At 45.2% G+C, this 23,186-nt stretch overlaps 1 protein-coding gene across 1 annotated transcript in view; it reads right to left on the bottom strand.

Moving 5' to 3' along the window:
• polr1a (RNA polymerase I subunit A) overlaps positions 1-23,186 on the bottom strand; it is a 149,576-nt gene that overhangs the window by 29,967 nt on the left and 96,423 nt on the right. Inside the window, exons 28-31 of the mRNA XM_068029319.1 lie at positions 13,329-13,458; positions 2,681-2,797; positions 1,470-1,745; positions 630-830 (exon numbers count right to left, since the gene is read on the bottom strand). Of these exons, the coding sequence (XP_067885420.1) occupies positions 630-830; positions 1,470-1,745; positions 2,681-2,797; positions 13,329-13,458 (724 nt within the window). The remainder of the gene's footprint in view (positions 1-629; positions 831-1,469; positions 1,746-2,680; positions 2,798-13,328; positions 13,459-23,186) is intronic.

Genomic DNA, 23,186 nt, shown 5'->3' with positions numbered 1-23,186 from the left:
TTGACTGTGCCTGAACTATTACTTCTTCGAAGGGAGCCCATTGTTCAGCTACTGTTTACCCTGCACTAGATTGTTCTTTGTCCTTTTTTAAGGTTGATTACCTGTTACCTACTTTCAACAGGAACTGGGCAGCAAGAGTCTCATTTCTGGTGGAGCTTTGTGGTCTACTTTTCAATGGGTTTGTTTTAGTCTAGTATTACATGGTTTTTACTAAAATTAGCAAAACCAGACCAACTTGGAAATGGAGTTCAACACCACCAGCAAGAATTGGAGTACCACTTGAACACTGAGACTGCCCAATGGTTGAAATAAGCTTCCCTAATACAGTTTTGTTCCGAAGTCATATCCCCGGGCCCTGCTTTCTGCCTGGCCTTGAACTCAGTGACCTCCTTATCCTAGCTGTGAGTGTACGAGAAGACACCCTGTTACACACTTAATCAGGAAACAGTACAATCCTGGAAGACTTCAACTTGCTGGACATAATAGGGGCGTGGGCTAATGAAGAAAGGTTACCACGTTGTTATGCTCATTTACAATGCTGAGTTCAAGCTCCAGCTAGAAACTAAATCCATTATCTGTCCCCTTTCCAAGTTACAAGGCAAAAGTGGCTGCCAAAACATTGTACGTACGTCACCATACTTGAACATCTCAGTGAGGTTTATCCCCTCAGTGTTCAAAACAAATTCCTTCTCTCCTCTTCTGTTGGTTGTTTCATTCAAGAGACAACGTGTGATTCCTCTGGTTTCATAAACAACTGCATTTTGTGCTATTGACATAACCAGCGAGGACAGGTCAAAGTGCACCTTCATGATGGGAAGCTTCAGTTTAACCTGCAGGGCAAATACATAATCATTGTAATGTATCGTACTGAGAGTTTCAACATAAAATGCTCGGAAGAATCTTCCAAGACCCCAAACTGCTTGTTAACTCATACTACAGAAAAAGTTAGCAATTTTTCTTCTGCCGACTAATTTTGTCCGTATTAAATTCCAAATTAAATTGCAATGCAATCCATTAATATTGCTTTAATGTGTTGAATAGTGCTGCTTTGGCATTTTTGGGACACTTCGGTGTATGAAGTCTCACAGGCCACATATAAAGTTAAAAGCCATGTTCCCATTAATTTATCCCAAGATATGGACATCACTGGATCTTGGTAGGATTTATTCACCATTGAGGCAACAGTGCTAAGAATAGCACTTTCCAGTTCTTAAACCAGTGAAAGAAGGGCTGTATATTGCTGTCATTGTTGAAATATTCTCCATCCTGCTCACCATGATTCCACCACCTCCTCTCTGCCCAACCAACCACACATACACACATATATGTAGCAGCAGGCACTATATTTATTGAAGACTAATTGCGTAGAGCAGTACAGTCTATGGAGTAAATCCGTTTTTATACAAATAAGATCAGGTTGAACTTTTGCATTTTGCACTATTTTTGATGTATTAGCCTTCTTGTCTTACCTCACACCAAAGGCTGTCTATTGTATCGTATTTATAATCTTCAATAGCAGAATGCAAATGTATCACTGCATTCACTCTGAGCCCATCCATGCCCTCTGTGGCATTCCATTTGCTTCTCTTCTTCCCTTTGTCGCTCTTAGTAAGATTACAAGGAATTTCTGAAAAGTTTTGAGCTGTGACTTCATTTTGCTCACTACCTGGAAAATCATCATCTTCATTCTCTTCTGGTTCTTCTGCATTGTCTCTGGTCTCCTCTTCCTCGCTGTCATAATCAATCTAAACGATAACCACAATGAGTAAAATAATTACACAATCACTCCCCATTGTGCAGTGGGTAAATTCATTGCCTGGGTGTGCTACTGAGCCGTGAGCCATGGCAGGTAGGAGTGACCAAGTTTCAAATCCTCATCCTAGCTCTTCATGGCTTGATCCCACCCTAATTCGCTAACTTCTCCAGCCCTGTATGAAGTTCAAGTTCAGATCATGATCGCATTTCTAAAAGAGAACATGTAGATTCAAAGAATATCCTTTCTTCTCCACTATTCATCCCTGGCCTACTGACCACCAAAGAAGGCATTCAACCCTGGCCCAACAGCAGAGGACTATTGACTCACTAGTAACTTCTTGAGGGATGATAAATCATGTCCTGTAGGTTCTTGAATCTGACCTTCAACATACAGAAATTGTGCATTATAAACAAAGAACGAAACATCTAATGGGATAGATCCTATGTGCTGTAACAAAATTGGATCGAGAAAGCCCTCTCAAAGTAGGGTAAAACAAAATCCGAGAATAATCCATAACAAAGCACTGCTTTTACTATGTGTAAAATAAATCTCTTTGCTTAGCAAGAGAAAAGAACTAGGATTAAGAAGCTTTTTCGGGGGAAATAGCCGAGAGAATTGTGAAACAAGATGGCTGAAAAAACTTGAAAATCCCCCAAAATTTCATAATCCCATGAAATAAAGTCAGAATTTCATTTAATTACCTTAAAACAGTGTAATAATTACACAGTCTGAATTGTGGAATTCAAATCCCCAGGAATCATAAGTAAACAAAATGGAATGTGATTTACTCAGTTGCAGCTGCAAATTATATTATAGTTAACAGTCTTATAGCCAACAGGAAGGAGTCCATCCTGCTGAATACTTCTCAGCTTCATGCCAGAAGTAACACTCATAATAACTCAGGTGCAATTTGCCTTGTTATACCTCTTCTTCCTGTTGCTCACGCATTTTAGCTTCAGTCGCATCAGCATCGCCTTCTTCTGCCTCTGCATCAACGATTGGGGCCTCTTCTTCACCGTCAAGGTCACGTTCATCCTGTGCCTTTAAAAAATAAGTTGAATGATACGCAAAGACAAAACGTGGAAATCTACCTATCAACACTGAAATGCCTGACATAACTATCTCCTGAAAGATGCAAAATAGTCAGGAATGTGATTATATCTCAGCTGCAGAATTGTTTATTACCATGTTAGAATCAAACTGAGCCAAGGGAACATGCTGCATCTCTTACGTGATCAGTAACCCTCAACTATTCCATTATCGTAAATCATTAAGATAAGCAAAGAGTTTGGACCCATTCTGATTAAGAATGTGAGAATTATTAACAACAGATGAAGGCCATGAAGATCAACTATAGAAAAATACAGTGCAGAATGAGGCCATTCAGCTCATTGTGAGCTATCCAATTTTTCTCATTCCCTGTCCTTTCCCCATAAATTTTCCTTTTCAGGTATATCTAAACATCTAAAACAGTAAACATGATGATGAGTAGGAAAAGTATTAGCGAGAGACAGCATGGTTTTGTGAAGGGGAGGTCATGTCTTACTAATTTGATTGAGTTTTTTGAGGAAGTGACGAAGATGATTGATGAGGGAAAGGCGGTGGATGTCGTCTATATGGACTTTAGTAAAGCGTTTGACAAGGTCCCGCATGGCAGACTGGTGCAAAAGGTGAAGTCACACGGGATCAGAGGTGAGCTGGCAAGATGGATACAGAACTGGCTCAGTCACAGAAGACAGAGGGTAACAGTGGATGGGTGTTTTTCTGAATGGAGGGATGTGACTAGTGGTGTTCCGCAGGGATCAGTGCTGGGACTTTTGCTCTTTGTAGTATATATAAATGATTTGGAGGAAAATGTAGCTCATCTGATTAGTAAGTTTGCGGATGACACAAAGGTTGGTGGAGTTGCAGATAATGATGAGGATTGTCAGAAGATACAGCAGGATATAGATCGGTTGGAGACTTGGGCGGAGAAATGGCAGATGGAGTTTAATCCGGACAAATGTGAGGTAATGCATTTTGGAAGGTCTAATGCAGGTGGGAGGTATACAGTAAATGGCAGAACCCTTAGGAGTATTGACAGGCAGAGAGATCTGGGCGTACAGGTCCACAGGTCACTGAAAGTGGCAACGCAGGTGGATAAGGTAGTCAAGAAGGCATACGGCATGCTTGCCTTCATCAGTCGGGGCATAGAATATAAAAATTGGCAAGTCATGTTGCAGCTGTACAGAACCTTAGTTAGGCCACACTTAGAATATTGAGTGCAATTCTGGTCGCCACACTACCAGAAGGATGTGGAGGCTTTGGAGAGGGTACAGAGGAGGTTTACCAGGATGTTGCCTGGTCTGGAGGGCATTAGCTATGAGGAGAGGTTGGAAAAACTCGGATTGTTTTCACTGGAACGACGGAGGTGGAGGGGTGACATGATAGAGGTTTACAAAGTTATGAGCGGCATGGACAGAGTGGATAGTCAGAAGCTTTTTCCCAGGGTGGAAGAGTCAGTTACTAGGGGACATAGGTTTAAGGTGCGAGGGGCAAAGTTTAGAGGGGATGTGCGAGGCAAGTTTTTTTACACAGAGGGTGGGGTGTGCCTGGAACTTGCTGCCAGGGGAGGTGGTGGAAGCAGATACGATAGCGACGTTTAAGAGACATCGTGACAAAGACATGAATAGGAAGGGAATAGAGGGATATGGGCCCCGGAAGTGTAGAAGGTGTTAGTTTCGGCAGGCATCAAGATCGGCGCAGGCTTGGAGGGCCGAATGGCCTGTTCCTGTGCTGTACTGTTCTTTGAAACCTACTTATAGCATCTTACTCAGAATATCCATAGCTAATAACATCCCCTCCACACAATGCCCCCCACCCCCGCCAACTCTGGATCATGATTTGATTAAGCGAAAGATGTGTTCCACACTTTCAAGCATGGAAGCTGCACACAATAAACTGCAGTAATAAATTTCCCACATCTCGCTCCTAATATTCCCTTTAGAAAGAGCACAAAATCAGAGAGTACAGATTATAAACAGATGTCCACTGAAGCACAGATCTAACAGAAAAGCACTCAAAGTTCTGCAAGAGATCGCAGCATTGGTTCATGATTATTTCTACTGGTGGGATAGGTCCAATAGTTACTTTCAGTGTTGAAACATCTATTATTCTATAAGTGTGAAAGCACATTACAATACACATAATTAAGTGAAAGAAAACCAGAAATATCTGAATTCTGAAATAAACTATTCTAAATTATATACGATTACAGTCCAGCATCAGAAATGTACAGAACACTGTATTTCTACAGGCAATTAGGAAATGCAGCAATACAATCGACTGTAACAAAAGAGAAATTTCACATAGTGACATAGGAGTCATTTACTGCAAAGAAAGAGGCCATTTGGCTCATCAAGTCCATGCCAGCTCTCCGTAGAGCAATCCAGTCAGTACCATTCCCCCACTCTACCCTCGTTGGCCTGCAAGTTTATTTGCTTCAAGCGTCCACCTAATTTCCTTTTGAAATCATTCATTGTCTCTGCCTCCACCACCTTTGTAGATAGCGAGTTCCAGGACATTACTACTCGCTACATAAAAGGTTCTTCCTCATAAGCCCCCTGCATCTCTTCCCCAAATGTGTTTCCTAGTCCTTCTACCATCAGATAATGTGAACAGTTGTTCTTTTTGTACCTTACCAAACTTGTCATAACTGTGTACACCTGTATCAAATCTGCCCTCAATCTCCTTTGCTCCAAGGAGAACAACCCCAGCTTCTCCAACCTAACCTTGCAGCCAAAATCCCTCATCCCTGGAACCATTCAGGTTCACTTCCCCTAACCCACTCAAGGACCCTCACATCCTTTCTAAAATATGGTGACCAGAACTGGACACAACACTCTAGTTGCAGCCTAACCAGAGCTTTAGCAAGGTTCAGCATAATTGTGCCGCTTTTGCACTCAATACCTCTACTTATGAAGCCCAAGATCCTATATGCTTTGCTAACCACTCTCTCAATATACCCTACCATCTTCAAAGATGTATGTGCATGTACCCGCAAGTCCCTCTGTCCTTGCACACACTTTACAAACATATGAATTAGGAGAAGTAGTAGGCCATTTAGCCCCTTGAGCCTGCTCCGCCATTCAATAAGATCATGGCCGATCAGTTTTTGTCTCGAATTCCACACTCCCACCTACCCTCGATAACCCTTGATTCCTTTGCCTAAAAAGAATCTATCTACTTCCGCCTTAAAAATATTCAATGACCCGCCTCCACGACCTTCTGAGGCAGAGAGTTCCAAAGTCGCACAATGCTCAGAGAAAAAAATTCCCCTCATCTCTGTCCTAAAACGGCGACACCAAGCCAAGCTGTACCAGTACAGCTACAACACTGGCATCTACCCGACAATGTGGAAAATTGCCCAGCTATGTCCTGTCCACAAAAAGAAGGACAAGTCCAACCCGGCCAACTACTGCCCCATCAGTCTATCATCAGTAAAGTGATGGAAGGTATTGTCGATGGTGCTGTCCAGCGGCACTTGCTTAAAAATAACCTGCTCAGTGATGCACAGTTTGGGTTCCGCCAGGGCCACTGAGATCCTGACCTCATTACAGCCTTGTTTCAAAATGGACAAATTAACTGAACTCAAGAGGTGAGGTGAGAGTGACTGCCCTTGACACCAAGGCAGAATTTGACCGAGCATGACATCAAGGAGCCCTAACAAAACTGGAGTCAATGGGAATCGGGGGAAAACTCTCCGCTGGTTGGAGTCATACCTCGTGCAAAGGAAGATGGTTGTGGTTGTTGGAGGTCAATCATCGCAGCTCCAGGACATCACTGCAGGAGTTCCTCGGGATAGTGTCCTAGGCCCAACCATCTTCAGCTGCTTCATCCATGACCTTCCTTCAATCATAAGGTCAGAAGTGGGGATGCTCGCTGATGATTGCACAATGTTCAGCACCATTTGTGACTGCTCAGATACCGAAGCAGTCCTTGGCAGCAAGACCTGGACAATAGGGGGAGGTGGTGGCGTAGTGGTATTGTAACAGCACTGTAACCCTGAGACTCAGGCTATTGCTCTGGAGACATAGATTCGAATCCCACCACAGCAGAAGGTGGAATTTGAATTCAATTAATAAAACCTGGAATTAAAAAGCTAGTCCAATGATGGCCATGAAACCATTGTCGATTGTCGTAAAAACCCATCTGGTTCACCAATGTCCTTTAGGAAAGGAAATCTGCTGTCCATACCTGGTCTGGCCTACATGCGACACGAGACCCACAGCAATGTGGTGGACTCTTAATGGTCTCTGACATTCAGTTGTATCAAACTGCTACAAAGACAAGAAGAAATGAAACCGGATGGATCACCCAGCATCGACCTGGGCACCGACAACGGCAAACCCGGCCCTTTCGACCCGGCAAAGTCCTCCTTACTATAGCCATTCCTTCACTGTCGCTGAGTCAAAACACTGGACCTCCTTTCCAACAGTACTGTGGGTGTACCTACCCCAAATGGACTGCAGCGGTTCAAGAAGGCAGCTCGCCACCACCTTCTCCAGGGCAATTAGGGATGGGCAATAAATGCTGGCCTAGCCAGAGACGCCCACATCCAGGAATGAATGAATCAAAAAAAACTAACATCTGGGGGCTTGTGCCAAAGTCGAGAGGTGCACCACAGACTAGTCAAGCAGCAGCCTGACAATAGTCATACTCACGGAATCACATCTTACAGACAATGTTCCAGACACCGCCATCACCATCCCCGGGTATGACCTGTCCCACCAGCAAGACAGACCCAGCAGAGGTGGCAGCACAGTGGTATAGAGGGATTTGCCCTGGGAGTCCTCAACAATGAATCTGGATCCCACAAAGTCTCATGGCATCAGGTCAAACATGGGCAAGGAAATCTCCTGCTGATTACCACTACCGCCGCCATTCAGCTGATGAATCAGTACTCCTCCATGTTGAACACCACTTGGAGGAAGCACTGACAGTGACAAGGGTGCAGAATGTGCTCTGGGTGAGGGACTTCAATGTCCATCACCACACTGACTCGGTAGCACCACTAGTGACCGAGCTAGCCGAGTCCCAAAGGACATACTGCTGCAACCCAGGACGACTTGCTTGCCAAACTGTGTAAGTAGCATGCTATAGGAAGAGCTACACGATTCCATAACCAACAGATCAGATCTAAGCTCTGCAGTCCTGCCACATCCAGTCATGAATGGTGGTGGACAATTAAACAACTAACTGGAGGAGGTGGCACCACAAACATTCCCATCCTCAGTGATGGGGGAGCCCAGAACATCAGGGCAAAAGATGAGCTGAAGCATTTGCAACAATCTTCAGCCAGAAGTGCAGAGTTGATGATCCATCTTGGCCTCCTCCTGAAGTCCCCAGCATCAGAAATGACAATTCACTCCACGTGGATACTGCAAAGGCTATGGTCCCGGAGAATATTCCAGCAATAGTAGTGAAGACCTGTGCTCCAGAATTTGCTGCGTCCCTAACCAAGCTTTTCCAGTACAGCTACAACACTGGCATCAAGGCAGCAGTTGACCGAGTATGGCATCAAAGAGCTCTAGCAAAACTGAAGTCAATGGAAATCAGGGGAAAACTCTCCACTGGTTGGAGTCATACCTAGTGTAAAGGAAGATGGTTGTGGTTGTTGGAGGTCAATCATTCAGCTCCAGGACATCACTGCACGAGTTCCTCGGGTTAGTGTCCTAGGCCCAATCATCTTCAGCTGCTTCATCAATGACTTTCCTTCAATCATAAAGTCAGAAGCGGGAATGTTCACTGATGATTGCACAATGTTCAGCACCATTCGCGACTCCTCAGATACTGAAGCAGTCCGTGTAGAAATGCAGCAAGATCTGGACAATATCCAGGCTTGGGCTGATAAGTGGCAAATAACATTGGGGCCACACAAGTGCCAGGCAATGACCATCTCCAACAAGACAGAATCTAACCATCTTCCCTTGACATTCAATGGCATTACGATTGCTGAATCCTCACTATCAACATCCTGGCAGTTACCATTGACCAGAGACTAAACTGGAGTAACCATATAAATACCATGGCTACAAGAGCTGGTCAGAGGCTAGGAATCCTGTAACACCTCCGGACTTCTCAAAGCCTGTCCTCCATCTACAAGGCACAAGTCAGGAGTGTGATGGAATACTGTCCACTTGCCTGGATGGGTGCAGCTCCAACAACACTCAAGAAGCTCAACACAATCCAGGACAAAGCATCCCGCTTGACTGGCAGCCTAGCCACAAACATTCACTTCCTCCACCGCCAACGCACAGTGGAAGCAGTGTGCATCATCTACAAGATGCACTGCAGCAACGCACCGAGGCTCCTTAGACAGTACCTTCCAAACCCGCGACCTCTACCACCTAGAAGGAAAAGGGCAGCAGATGCATGGGAACACCACCACCTGTAAGTTTCCCTCCAAGCCACACACCATCCTGACTTGGAACTATCCCACTGTCGCTGGGTCTAAATCCTGGAACGCCCTTCCTAACAGCACTGTGGGTGTACCTATCCCACATGGTCTGTAGTAGTTCAAGAAAACAGCTCACCACCACTGTCTCAAGGGCAATTAGGGCTGGGCAATAAATGCTGGCCTAGCCAGCAACGCACACATTCACTGAATGAATAAAAAAAACTTTTAAGACATTGTCCCCTAGTTCTGAGTCACCCACAAGAGGAAACATTCTTTCCACACCCATCTTGTCAAGACCCTTCAGGATCTTATATACTTCACTCAAGTCTCCCCTCATTCTTCTAAACTCTAGGGAAAACAAGCCCAGTCTGCCAATCTTGCCTCATAAGACAACCGCTCATTCCAGGTATCAATCTAGTAAACCTCCTCTGAATGGCCTCCCAACGCATTTGCATCCTTCCTTAAATAAGGAGACCAAAACTGTGCACAGTATTCGAGGTGTGGTCTCACCAATGTCCTGTATAACTGAAGCATAACATCCTTACTTTTATTTTCAATTCCTCTCGTAATAAAAGGATAGCATTCTATTCGCCTTCTTTATTACTTGCTGTACCTGCATACTAACTTTTTGCGACTCATGCACTAGAACACCTAGATCCCTCTGCACCTTGGAATTTTGCAGTTGTTCGTTTAAGTAATACTCTGCTTTTTTATTCTTCCTGCCAAAGTAAACAACTTCACATTTTCCCACATTATACTCCATCTGCCAGATTTTTGCCCACTCACTCAACCTATCTATATCGGTCTGGAAGTTCCTTATGTCCTCTTCACAACATACTTTCCTACCTATCTTTGTGTCATCTGCAAATTTAGCTACCATGCCATCACTCCCCTCATCTAAGTCATTGATATAAACTGTAAAAAGTTGAGGCCCCAGCACAGACCTCTGCAGGATTCCACCGGTCACATCCTGCCAATCAGAAAAGGACCCATTTCTGCATATTCTCTGTTTTCTGCCAGCCAGTCGATCTTCTATCCATGCTAATGGTTACCCCCTACACCATGAGCTCCTACTTTGTGCAATAACCTTTTATGTGGCACCTTGTCAAATGCCTTCTGGAAATCCAGTATGTCAATGGGCTCCTCTTTATCCACAGCGCTTGTTACTCCTTCAAATAACTCCAATAAATTGGGTAAACATGATTTCCCTTTTACAAAACCATGCTGACTATTTCCAATTACCTTGAGTTTTTCTAAGTGCCCAGATATAATCTCCTTAATGACCGATTCTAACAACTTCCCTACGACAGACATCAGGCTAACTGGCCTATAGTTATCGGTTTTCTGCCTCCCCACCTTCTTGAATAGAGGGGTTATATTTGCTACTTTCCAGTCTGATGGCACCTTTCCAGAATCTAGAGAATTCAAAAAAAGGTAACACCACGCATCTACAACCTCATTAGCCACCTCTTTTAAGAAGTGTTTTCAGAAATGTGCCATTATGTTTAGATGACCTTCACCCATTCCTTCTGCATGATATGCGTGGAAAGTTCTTTACGCAGAGGGTGGTGGGTGCCTGGAACGCGTTGCCAGCGGAGGTGGTAGACGCGGGCACGATAGCGTCTTTTAAGATGTATCTAGACAGATACATGAATGGGCAGGAAGCAAAGAGATACAGACCCTTAGAAAATAGGCGACAGGTTTAGATAGAGAATCTGGATCGGCGCAGGCTTGGAGGGCTGAAGGGCCTGTTCCTGTGCTGTAATTTTCTTTGTTCTTTGTTCTCTTTGTTCTATCTCTCACTTTTCTGCATTAAATTCCATTTGGCACTTGTCTCCTCGGCTATCTATGTCCTGTTGCTGTCAATTTGTATCATTCTCATTGATTGACATACCTGCAAGTTTGTTATCATCGACAAATTTTGAAATGTGACACTCTATTCCTTTCTCTATGGTTCTATTTGAAGGTAGGATTAGATTGGGCTGAATGGCCTCCTTTTGTGCCGTAATGTTTCATTGGTTCTATTCCAATATCCAAGTCATTTATTTTTTAACAAAAAAGCAGTGGTCCGAGCACTGACCTTTGGGGAACACCGCTGTCTACCATCCTCCAGTCTGAAAAATAACCATTTAGCATGACCCGCTGTTTTCTGTCCTTAAGCCAATTTTTTTTCCAATTGGACACTAACCTTCCTATTCCATGTGCCTCAACTTTGGTCAGCAGGCTTTTATGTGGTACTTTAATCAAATGCTTTCATAAAATCTAAATGGAAAACATCCATTGCATTCCCCTCATCAACCTTCTCTGTTATTTATTTATTTATTTAGAGATACAGCACTGAAACAGGCCGTACGGCCCACCGAGTCTGTGCCGACCAAGAACCGCCCATTTATACTAACCTTACAGTAATCCCATATTCCCTACCACCTACCTACACTAGGGGCAATTTACAATGGCCAATTTACCTATCACCTGCAAGTTGTCATCAAAAAATTCAACTAGATTAGTCAAGCACGCCTGCCGTTTACAAATCTGTGCTGGCTCTCCTTAATTAGCTCAAACTTCTCCAATGCCTATTGACTTTTTTCCTGAATATTGTTTCTAATACCTTACCCACCAGTGACATTAAACTGACTGGTCCGTAGTTTCTTGGACAGTTTTTACAGATTTTTGATCTATAAGGGAGTCGAGGGTTATGGCAGGGGCAGGCAGGAAAGTGGAGTTAAGGCCACAATCAGATCAGCCATGATCTTATTAAATGATGGAGCAGGCTCAAGGGGCCAAATAGCCTACTCCTGCTCCTACTACTGATGCTCTTATGTTCTTACACCCTTGTCTAAATAAGGGTGTTACATTTGCCACTCTCTAATCCTCTGGTACCTCCCCATATCTAGGGAAGGTTGGAAGATTATGGTAAATCCTTCCACTATCTCCACCCCAATTTCCTTCAGCAACGTTGGATGCAAGCCATCCAGACCAGGTGACTTATCCACTCTAAGTATAGCTAGCCTTTTCAGTACCTCCTGCTTCTCAATTTTCACCTCATCTATTACCTCGACCATCTCTGCTTCATTAACTATGCTTTGCGCCTCTAAGCATAAATCACTCTCTGTCTCCGACAGACCCCATCCCGCCGCTTACTACCTGCTTACTATTTAATGCCGGTAGAATATTTTTGGGTTCACTTTTAAGTTGCCTGCCATTCTATTCTGTCTCTTCCAGTCTTATTTTCCTGTTCACATCCCCTCTCAACTTATTGTATTTGACTTGGTTCTCACTTGAAGCATTTACATACATGCATTCTAAACCTGTCCTAATATTCCTAGACGTCCTTCTTAGTCTGCTTCTAGCTAATATGGTACCACTCCATTCTCTAGTACTATCCAACACACTCACTCTGTGTACATTATTCCTCTTCTCTACTTTTACATGCTGGCACCCCTTCCCCTGCCAATTTAGTTAAAACCCTCCTCAACCACATTAGTGAACCTCCCCACAAGTACACTGGTCCCAGTCCTGTTGAAGTACAACCCGTCCCTTTTGAATAGGTGCCTCCTGCCCCAGAACTGGTCCCAATACCCCAAAAATCTCCCTCCTGCACCATGCCTCAAGCCATGCATTGAACCCGTCTATCTTCCTATTTCTATTCTCACTAGCGCATGGCACTGGGAGTAATCCAGAGATTACTACCTTCGAGGTCCTGCTTTTTGCCTTCCTCCCTAGCTCCTGAAAATCTGACCATAGGTTCATAATACTTGCTCTATGTCATTGGTACTGACGTCCACCACAATTTCTGACTCACTCCCTTCCCCCTGCAGAATATCCTGCACCCTCTCTGTGATGTCCTTCAACCCGGCACCAGGGAGGCAACACACCATGTGGGACGCATGATGACGGTTACAGAAACGCCTGTCTGTCCCCCTAACTATGGAATCTCCTACAACGACTGCACTTCTACTCTGCTTTTTTATATATATATAAATTAAGCTCCAACTTGTAAAAACAAGGTACACTCTGATACTAACAACTTCTAAGATGATGCAAGACATTTAGCACTTGAACACAGAGATTTTTTGAAAAATATGTATAGCGTAATGGTCATAAAATGGCCCACTATAACAGCGCCAGTCTCACCTGTTTCCCATCGCTTTCACCAGAATCTTGATCCAGATCCTTCTGCGTAGCTTTTCGGGTATTCACAACTTTAAATGAGCCCAGCTTGGCGCTCTTCTTCTTGATGCCCTCGAGCAGTAGTCGGAAGAATCTGACACAAGACAAGAGCAACAATGAAACCTCTTCTGTAGGAAAGACCTGCAGCCTCTTCATTTTGGAATATATCAGTGATACGCTTCTTAAGACTGATGTGCTCAAAAGAATTCTTGCTCACTATTATATAGAATGTACACTGCAGAAACAAGCCATTTGGCTTTATGCTCCACATGAGCCTATACTGAGCTAACGAAATCTGCAGCGTATGGGCAAAAAAGTGCCCATGGATCACTCGTAGAGGAACAAGGCAGGAATGCACTGAAGTCACAAACACCCACCTCCAAAAATCACAAAAACACACACATGCATACGGCACCCAACAGACTACTGCAGTTCCCTTATTTCTAACCTCCCGATCAGCAGTAACCATAAAACAGGCAAACATTGAGTTATCGTCTCAGAAGCTGTGAAGTTCAATGGAAATGCTGACTGTATCATTTATGTTGCATTTATACATGATTAGAAGAACCACAGGTAAAAGTAAACAATTTCATATCTAATTACAAGATTACAAGATACAAGAGGTGTATTATGAAGGGCATGGACAGGGTGGATAGGGAGCAGCTGTTCCCCTCAGTTGAAGGGTCAGTTACGAGGGGTCACAAGTTTAAGGTGAGGGGCGGGAGGTTTAAGGGGGATTTGAGGAAGGACTTTTTTACCCAGAGGGTGGTGACGGTCTGGAATGCCCTGCCTGGGAGGGTGGTAGAGGCGGGTTGCCTCACATCCTTTAAAAAGTACCTGGATGAGCACTTGGCACGTCATAACATTCAAGGTCAAGTGCTGGCAAATGGGATTAGGTAGACAGGTCAGGTGTTTTAATGCATCGGTGCAGACTCAATGAGCCGAAGGACCTCTTCTGCACTGTATTATTCTGTGATTACTTAATAGTAATGATTTACTTAACGTCACTGACAATTGATTCTGCAGTCAGCAATTTATTTGGATTCTATTTAAACCCAACAACAAACATATAACTGTATGTTAGAACATAAGAACAGTAATATGCTATTCAGCCCTTGAGCCTCTTCAATTTGATCATTCTTAGAATGCAAAAGGCATAATTCCTAAACCAAGTGCACTTTGGAAAATGATGGTTATCGTATTGATCATGATAGTTCAACTCTTCCTTCACCACAGAGCAGGTTTCCTGATTTTTCTTACCAGCTGAATGTTGAGTATCTGACCCTGTAAGTGAACTTGGATAACTGCAGACATGTGGACAAAGCACAGATGATATTTCAACCTACATGGTGCTACAAGACAATTAAAAACAAAAAAAGTAACAGCCTTTGAAACACAGGTGTGCAAGCTTTTTGGTTACTTAACAAAGATATTAGCTCAGGGGTTAATGCCTGTCACCTTGATAATATGGGCTCAATCCTTGATGGCAAGCGATTTCTGATGGCTTAATATGATCTTACATCATCCCCATAGATATAAGAATGGCCAAGGATAAGAAACGTCCATTCAGCCCATCAAAAGTAAATTTTTCCAACCCTCCAGTTGTGAGATCAAATTGCATTTTCAAGATTCCCAACTTCAATTGTTCCTTGGAGCAAATAAAATTCTGCTGATGCTTGTGAAATGGTATTGCTGAGAAACTGAACACATTTTCACTTCCAGTGATGTTCAGCAAAATACAAGAGAGGACTGAAAAAAAGACTTATGATCTCAGAGTTAAATTAACTCTGGAGGATTAGATGGACTCCATTTATGTCCTCTCCTTCAGTCTTTTTTGATGATCTCATCTTTCCAGAAGGTTCTGAAACCCTCAACTTGCTTAATGCTCATTTTCCACAAGCCCTGATCAGTATCAAGCTACAAGCCAACAGAAACTAAACAAGCCAAAGTCATGAAATCATATAATAAAGACAGAAAGTGCTGGAAATACTCAGCAGATCAGGCAGCAACTGCGGAGAGAGAAACAGAGTTAATGTTTCAGGTCTGTGACCTTTCATCAGAACTGATTGTGCACAACTCACTGCCCCTTGCCTGTGGTCGAAGAGGGTCCTCATTCTTGCATCGCTTAGTCAGCTGGCTGCTCCACATCCTCATCATTGGAGGAGGCATCGCGATCAGCAATGTCCTTATTGCTCAGCACCTCCCCCCGGGCAGAGCTAGGTTGTGCAGTGCACAGCAGACCACCACAAAATGTGAGACCCTTGCTGGGGCATACTGAAGTGCTCCACCAAATTGGTCTAGGCACCTGCATTGCATCTTCAGCAAGCCAGTGGCCTGGTCGATAGTTGCTCAAGTTGACCAGCGGCAAATGTTGTACCTCTCCTCTGCATCTGTGCATGGATTCCTCACAGATGTGAGTAGCCATGTCTTTAGTAGATAGCTTTTGTCTCCGAATATCCATCCCTGAAGGGAGGAGGGGGGCTGGAAAAGCTACCGGGTCTGAGACTACCGAAGTATGTAGGCGTCATGGCTGCTTCCAAGGAACCGTGCACACATATGAAGGATCCACTATGAATGGTCACAGACCAGTTGGACATTGATAAAATGGAAGACCCTCCTATTTATAAAGGCCACTGGTTGGTCCGTGGGAGCCTTGATGGTCACATGCTTGCAGTCGATGATACCCTGCACCTGGGGGAATCCAGCAATGGTCCCAAACCCAAGGGACCTCTCTGCCTGACTTTCCATTTCAGTGCGGTAGAACACGCAGTCACCAAGCCCTCAAACATGGCATTGGTCACTTCCTTGATGCGCCAATGGGCTGCAGCCTGGAAGATCCCACACATCCCCAGTGGATCCCGAGAAAAAGCCAGAGGCGTAGACGTTGAGAGCCACAGTGATCTTCAGGGCTGCTGGCATTGGGTGTCCAACAAACCCAAGGGTCTCAGCTTGTCCTGCAGCATGGTGCAGAGATCAGTGACAGCCTCCCTGGAGAGCCGCGGTCTTCGCTGACACTGCCGCTTGGACATTTGGAGAAATTTAGCCTTGGGCAGTAGACTCTCTCCTGGGGTAGGCTCATCTGCGTGCATCAGGCTGTTGGCATGCCCCTCTGTGCCATGCTTATCCCAAGGCTGGCCCCCTTGCTGGTCTTGAGATTGATGATGTACCCTCTCCGGTGCCTGGACCTCTCTCCCTCTGAGCTCGCCCTTCTCCTCCTCAATGGAACCCATGAGGCCTGGGTGAACGAGGCCCATGGCAGGTGCCCTCTCTCTGATACCTAGGTCCTACTGGGATGGCACCATCACCCATTCCTGATCTCTCTCCTTGGTGCAAGTGCCACTGCCCCACATGACCCTGGCCACATACCCTCACACCCCTGCCAGCTTCTCTCCACTTCTGCCAACATCTGGCAGTTCCCTTTGTGCACCAATCTTCCTGCTATGGCACGCTGACTCTCCCAATGGCTTCAGTGGAGAGCCAGCACTTATCCCTGCGTCCTTGCTGCCTTGTTTCACCAACCAGTGCTTCGAAGGATGGATGATCTAACTCGTTCTCATCGAGGTCCTCAGCATCATTCAGCCAATCCAATTCACTCTACATGAGATCAAGAAACAGCTGACTGCACTGGATACAGCAAAGGTTATGGGCCCTGACAACATCTCAGCTATAGGGCTAAAGACGTGCTCCAGAAATAGTTACACTTCTAGCCAATTTGTTCCAATACAAATACAACACTAGCATCTACCCGATAAAGCAGAAAATTGCCCAGGTGAGTCCTGTCCACAAAAGGCAGGATGAATCCAACCCAGCCAATGACTGCCATGTCAATCTATTACCTACAAAGTTCTAACAGGAGAGACCAGATGCAGGAAGGATATTCCCAATGGCGGGGGAGTCCAGGACCAGGGGTCACAGTCTAAGGATAAGGGGTAAGCCATTTAGGACTGAAATGAGGAGGGATTTCTTCACCCAGAGAGTGGCGAACTTGTGGAATTCTCTACCACGGAAAGCAGTTGAGGCCAAATCATTAAATATATTCAAGAAAGAGTTAGATATAGTTCTTAGGGCTAAAACGATCAAGGGATACAGTGAGAAAGCGGAATCAGGGTACTGAGTTTGTATGATCGGCCATGATCGTTTTGAATGGCGGAGCAGGCTCAAAGGGACAAGTGGCCTACTCCTGCTCCTATTTTTTCTATTCTCAATCAGTAAAGTGATGTAAGGTGTTGCTGACAGTACCCATCAATAGCCTGTTCATTGATACTCAGTTTGGGTTCTGCCAGGACCACTCTGCACCAGACCTCATTACAGCCCATGTTTGTCTAAACGTGGGCAAAAGAGCTGAATTCAAGAAATGAGGCAAGAGCAATTAACATCATGGTAGCATTTGACAGAGTGCGGCATCAAGCGAACCTAATAAAATTAAAGTCAATGGGAATCAGGGGGAAAACAGGCTCGTCATAACCAGCACTAAAAATGGTGGTTCGGATTGTTGGAGGCCAATAATCTCAGTCCCAGGACATCACTACAGGGGTTCCTCAGGGTAGCGTCCTAGGCCCAACCATCTTCAGCTGCTTCATCAATGACCTTCCCTCCCCTATAAGGTCAAAAGTGGGGGGGGCTTCGCTGATGATTGCACAGTGTTCAGTTCCATTCACAGCACCTCAGATACTAGAGCAGTCTGTGCCTGTATGCAGCAAATTCTGGACAACATTCAGGCTTGGGTTGATAAGTGGCAATTAACATCTGCACCAAACAAGTGCCAGACAGTGAACACATCCAACAAGAGAACGTTTAACCACCTACCCTTGGCATTACCATCATTTAATCTCCACCATCAACATCTGGAGGTCACCATTGACCAGAAGCTTAACTGGACCACCCACACAAATACTGTGGCTATAAGAGTAAGCTTGGTATTCTGCAGCAAATGACTAACCTTCTCACTCCTCAAACCCTTTGCACCATCTACTAGGCACAAGTCAGGAGTGTGATAAAACACTATCTGTTGACCTGGATGAGTACAGTCCGAAAGCACTCAAGAAACTCAACACCATCCAGAACAAAGCTACCCACTTGATAGGCAACCCATCCATCGCCTCAAGCATTCACTCCCTCCACATTATGACAATATAGCAGGGTTTATAATAGAACCAGATGACAGGAATAAATTGGAACTGCAGGTGCTGTTTTGCACGCTGGATGGATCCATTTTACATATATTAAGGATCAAATTAAAAATTAGCACCACTAAGAATTTGATAATACAGCATTTAAACCTCTAGATTTCCACCATCAGCGCATCGTGTCTGCAGCGTATACCCATCTACAAGATTCCCTGCAGCAACTCGCCAAGGCTTCTTCGACAGCACCTTCCAAACCTGTGACCTCTACCACCTAGAAGGAGGGCAGCAGGTGAATGGGAACACCACCTCCTTCAGTTGCATCCTGACTTGGAAATATACTATCACTTCTTCATTGTGGCCAGATCAAAATCTTGGAAATCCCTACATAACAGCACTGTAGAAGTACCTTTACCACTCAGACGGCAGCGGTTCAAAAAGGCATCTCACCGCCACGTTCTCCAGGCCAATTAGGGATGGGCAATAAATGCTGGCCTTGCCACCAATACACACATCCCACGAATGTATATAAAATAGTACTTTCTACTAAAATTTGACAGGGCTGAGTGAAGGAATGTAATATTGATTTAGTTAGTGGTAGTGGTTAACAAATTCCACTACCCTGGGTCCAGAGTGACAGGCAATCTGTCCCTTGATGCAGAGCTCGATACACGCATAGTGAAAGCAGCTACCACCTTTGGCCAACTTGTGAAATGCACATGGGATAATACCAAGCTAACGGTTTCTAAGGCCTGTGTTTTCAGCAGTATGGCTGTGAAACATGAGTGACTTACAGCTACCAGGACAAGAAGCTCAATAATTTCTCTCTTCGCTGTCTGTGGCTTATTATGGGTATATCCTGGCAGGACAAAAATCACAAATTCAGCAGTCCTCCCAAAGGCAGAGCTTCCAAGTGTGTTGGAACTAATCAAACAGAGGCACTTTCAGTGGATTGGACATATCCATAGTATAGAAGACGGTTGCAGACCCAAGGACCTCCTGTATGGTGAGGTAGCCGGGGCCAGAAAACCAGTGGGGCTCCACTACACGCAAGTGTAACATGAAGGCCCTAAATGTCAATTATTGCGCCAGGGCATCACTAGTTGGTGAAAGAGGGAAATGGTGAAACATCCTGTGGACTGGTGTGCACTACCACGAGGACCAGTTGCTATAGCAGTTTGGTAACAACAACTCACAGTGTCATTTGGCAGCTTCATGTGTGGCACTTATGGCAGAACCTGCCTCTCAAGGTTTGGCCTTCACAGCCATGAGCAAAGGTGCGCCAAGAGAAGATAAACCAAAATGGATTGTTTGCTGCATGACCAAAATATACATGACATCTAAGCAGTACAACAGAGGACTTCGAAAGTGGGATCTACAATGCAACTATGAGTCACTAATGACAAACAAAACTGGTTCTGGTAGCTGAAATGGTCTAGATGTAGGACTCACAAATATTAAAAATACTAAATAGCTACTGAATTCTGGGAATTGTCAATTGAACATTGACAGATTCCAGTTCAGTAACATCCATTATGCCGGCTCTCTACGGAGCAACCCAGTCAGTCCCACTCCCCCCGCTCGATCCCTCTAGCCCTGCAAGTTTATTTCCTTCAAGTGGTCATCCAATTTCCTAATGACATCATTGATTGTCTCTGCTTCCACCACCCTAGTGGGCAGTCAGCTCCAGGTCATTACCTCTCGCAGCATAAAAAAGTTCTTCTTCACATTCTCCCTGCATCTCTTGCCCAAAACCTTCAATCTGTGTCCCCTAGTACCATCAATTAATGGGAACAGTTTTTCCTTGTCTAACTTATCTAAGCCTGACTTAATCTTGTACACCTCCAACAAATTTCCCCTCAATCGCCTTTGCTCCAAGGAAAACAAACCCAGCTTTTCCGTCCTAACCATATAGTTAAAATCCCCCATCAGCAGAACCATTCTGGTAAATCTCCTCTGTACCCTCACATCCTTCCTAAAGCGTGGTGACCAGAACTGGATGCAATACTCCAGTTGGGGCCTGACCAGAGCTTTATAAAGGTTCAGCATAACTTCCCTGCCTTTGTACTCTATGCCTCTATTTATGAAGCCCAAGATCCCATCTGCTTTGCTAACCACTCTCTCAATACGTTCTGCCACTTTCAAAGATCGATGCACCTGCTCCCCCTGTTGCTGCACATTCTTTAGTACTTTGCCATGAAGTCTAAATTACCTCTCCCTATCCCTTCTGCCAAAATGTATCATCTCACTCTGGTTTTATATTAAATTCCATTTGCCACTTGTCTGCCATTCTGCTAGCCTACCTATGTCCTATTGCAGGCAGTTGGTATCATCTTCACTGTTTGCCACTCCTCCAAGTTTGGTGCCATCGACAAATGTTGAAATTCTACTCTGTATTCCAAGATTCAAGTCAATTATATATAGCAAAAAAAGCAGTGGATGAGCACTGACCTTTGGGGAACAGCACTGTCTGTCATCCTCCAGTCTGAAAAACAACTATTTACCAGAGCTCACGCTCGGCATGACGTCGAGCTCTTCTTCCATCGCTTTCGTCTCTGGGCTCACTTCTTGAACCAGAAGTCCTCTCCTCGACCAGCAGACACATTCACCCGCCTCCAGCATTTTCCCTCCACCTCGTCCCCTCCCTCTGGCCTCTTATCCGCTCTTGATCTTTTCATTGAGAACTGTTGGCGTGACATCGACAGTCTGAACTTCTCCACTCCCCTCACTCACTCTAACCTGTCTCCCTCTGAACTTGCTGCACTCCATTCTCTCAAGTCTAACCCTAACATTGTGATCAAATCTGCTGTCAAGGGTGGTGCTGTTCTTGTCTGGCGCACCAACCTCTACCTTTCAGAGGCTGAGCGCCAATTCTCAGACACTTCTTTCTACCTCCCCCTGGACCATGACCCCACCACCAAACATCAAGCTACTGTCTACAGGACTGTCACTGGCCTCATCTCCTCTGGAGATCTTCCCTCTACAGCTTCCCACCTCATATTCCCGCAACCCTGGACAGCCCGTTTCTATCTCCTTCCCAAAATCCACAAACAGGATGGCCCTGGGAGACCCATCCTTTCAGGCTGTTCCTGCCCCACTGAACTTATTTCTTCCTATCTTGGCTCAGTCTTTTCTCCCCCTGGTCCAGTCTCTTCCCACCCACATTCGTGACTCTTCAGACACCCCATGTCATTTTGACAATTTCCAGTTTCCTGGCCCTAACCACCTCCTCTTCACTATGGGCGTCCAATCTCTCTACACCTCCGTCCCCCACTAGGACAGTCTGAGGGCTCTCCGCTTCTTCATGGAACAGAGGCCCAACCAGACCCCATTCACCACCACCACCCTCCTCCACCCGGCTGAACTTGGTCTTACATTGAACAACTTCTCCTGCAACTCCACTCACTTCCTCCAAGTAAAAGGGGTTGCTATGGGTACCCGCATGGGTCCTAGTTATGCCCGTCTTTTTGTGGGGTTTGCCAAACATTCCTTGTTCCAGTCCTTCTCAGGCCCCCTCCCCCAACTCTTTTCCCAATACATTGATGACTATATCAGTGCCGTTTCGTGCTCTCGCCTGAACTGAAAACTTTATCAACTTTGCTGCCAATTTCCACCCTTCTCTCACCTTTACATGGTCCATCGCTGACACTTCCCTTCCTCTACTTTTCTGTTTCCATCCTGAGAATATACTGTCCACTCATATTCATCATAAGCCCACCAACTCCCACAGCTACCTTGAAAACACTTCCTCACACCCTGCTTCATTATAAGGACTCCCTTCCATTCTCCCAATTTCACCATCTCTGACACATCTGTTCTGACGATGCAACCTTCCACAACAATGCTTCAGATGTCTTCGGAGTTCCGAAGAAGGGTCGCTGACCCGAAACGTTAACTCTGCTTCTCTTTCCACAGATGCTGCCAGACCTGCTGAGTGATTCCAGCATTTCTTGTTTTTGTTTCAGATTTCCAGCATCCGCAGTATTTTGCTTTTACTTCAGATGTCTTCCTTTTTCCTCAACCGAGGATTCCCTCCCACTGTGGTTGACAGGGCCCTCAACCGTGTCCGACCCACATCCTGCACTTCTGGGAGGGAGGGGAAAGGAGGGAGGGGAAAGGATGAGGGCAGAAGAACGACAGGGTCCCCCTTGTCTTCACTTTTCTCCCCATCAGTCTCGATCATCCTCCGCCATTTTCGCCACCTCCAGTGTGATGCCACCACCAAACACATCTTCCCCTCCCCTCCCACGTCAGCATTCCGAAGGGATCGTTCCCTCTGCAACACCCTGGTCCACTCCTCCATTACCCTTGACACCTCTTCCCATGACACCTTCCTTTGCAATCGCAGGAGGCGTAATACCTGCCCTTTTACCTCCTCTCTTCTCACCATCCAAGGCGACAAACATTTCTTTCAGGTAAAGCAGCGATTTACTTGTACTTCTTTCAATTTAGCATACTGTATTCACTGCTCGCAATGCGGTCTCCTCTACATTGGGGAGACCAAACACAGATTGGGTGACCAATTTACGGAACACCGCCGCTCAGTCCAAAAGCATGACCCTGAGCTTCTGGTTGCTTGCCATTTCAACGCACCCCGCTGCTCTCATGCTGACATGTCTGTCCTTGTCCTGCTGCAGTGTTCCAGTGAACATCGACGCAAGCTCGAGGAACGGCACCTCATTTTCTGATTAAGCACTCT

This window comes from Heterodontus francisci, chromosome 1 (genome assembly GCF_036365525.1).
Source record: "Heterodontus francisci isolate sHetFra1 chromosome 1, sHetFra1.hap1, whole genome shotgun sequence".
Lineage (NCBI taxonomy): Eukaryota > Metazoa > Chordata > Chondrichthyes > Heterodontiformes > Heterodontidae > Heterodontus > Heterodontus francisci.
This window is presented reverse-complemented; position numbering and strand designations above follow the sequence as displayed.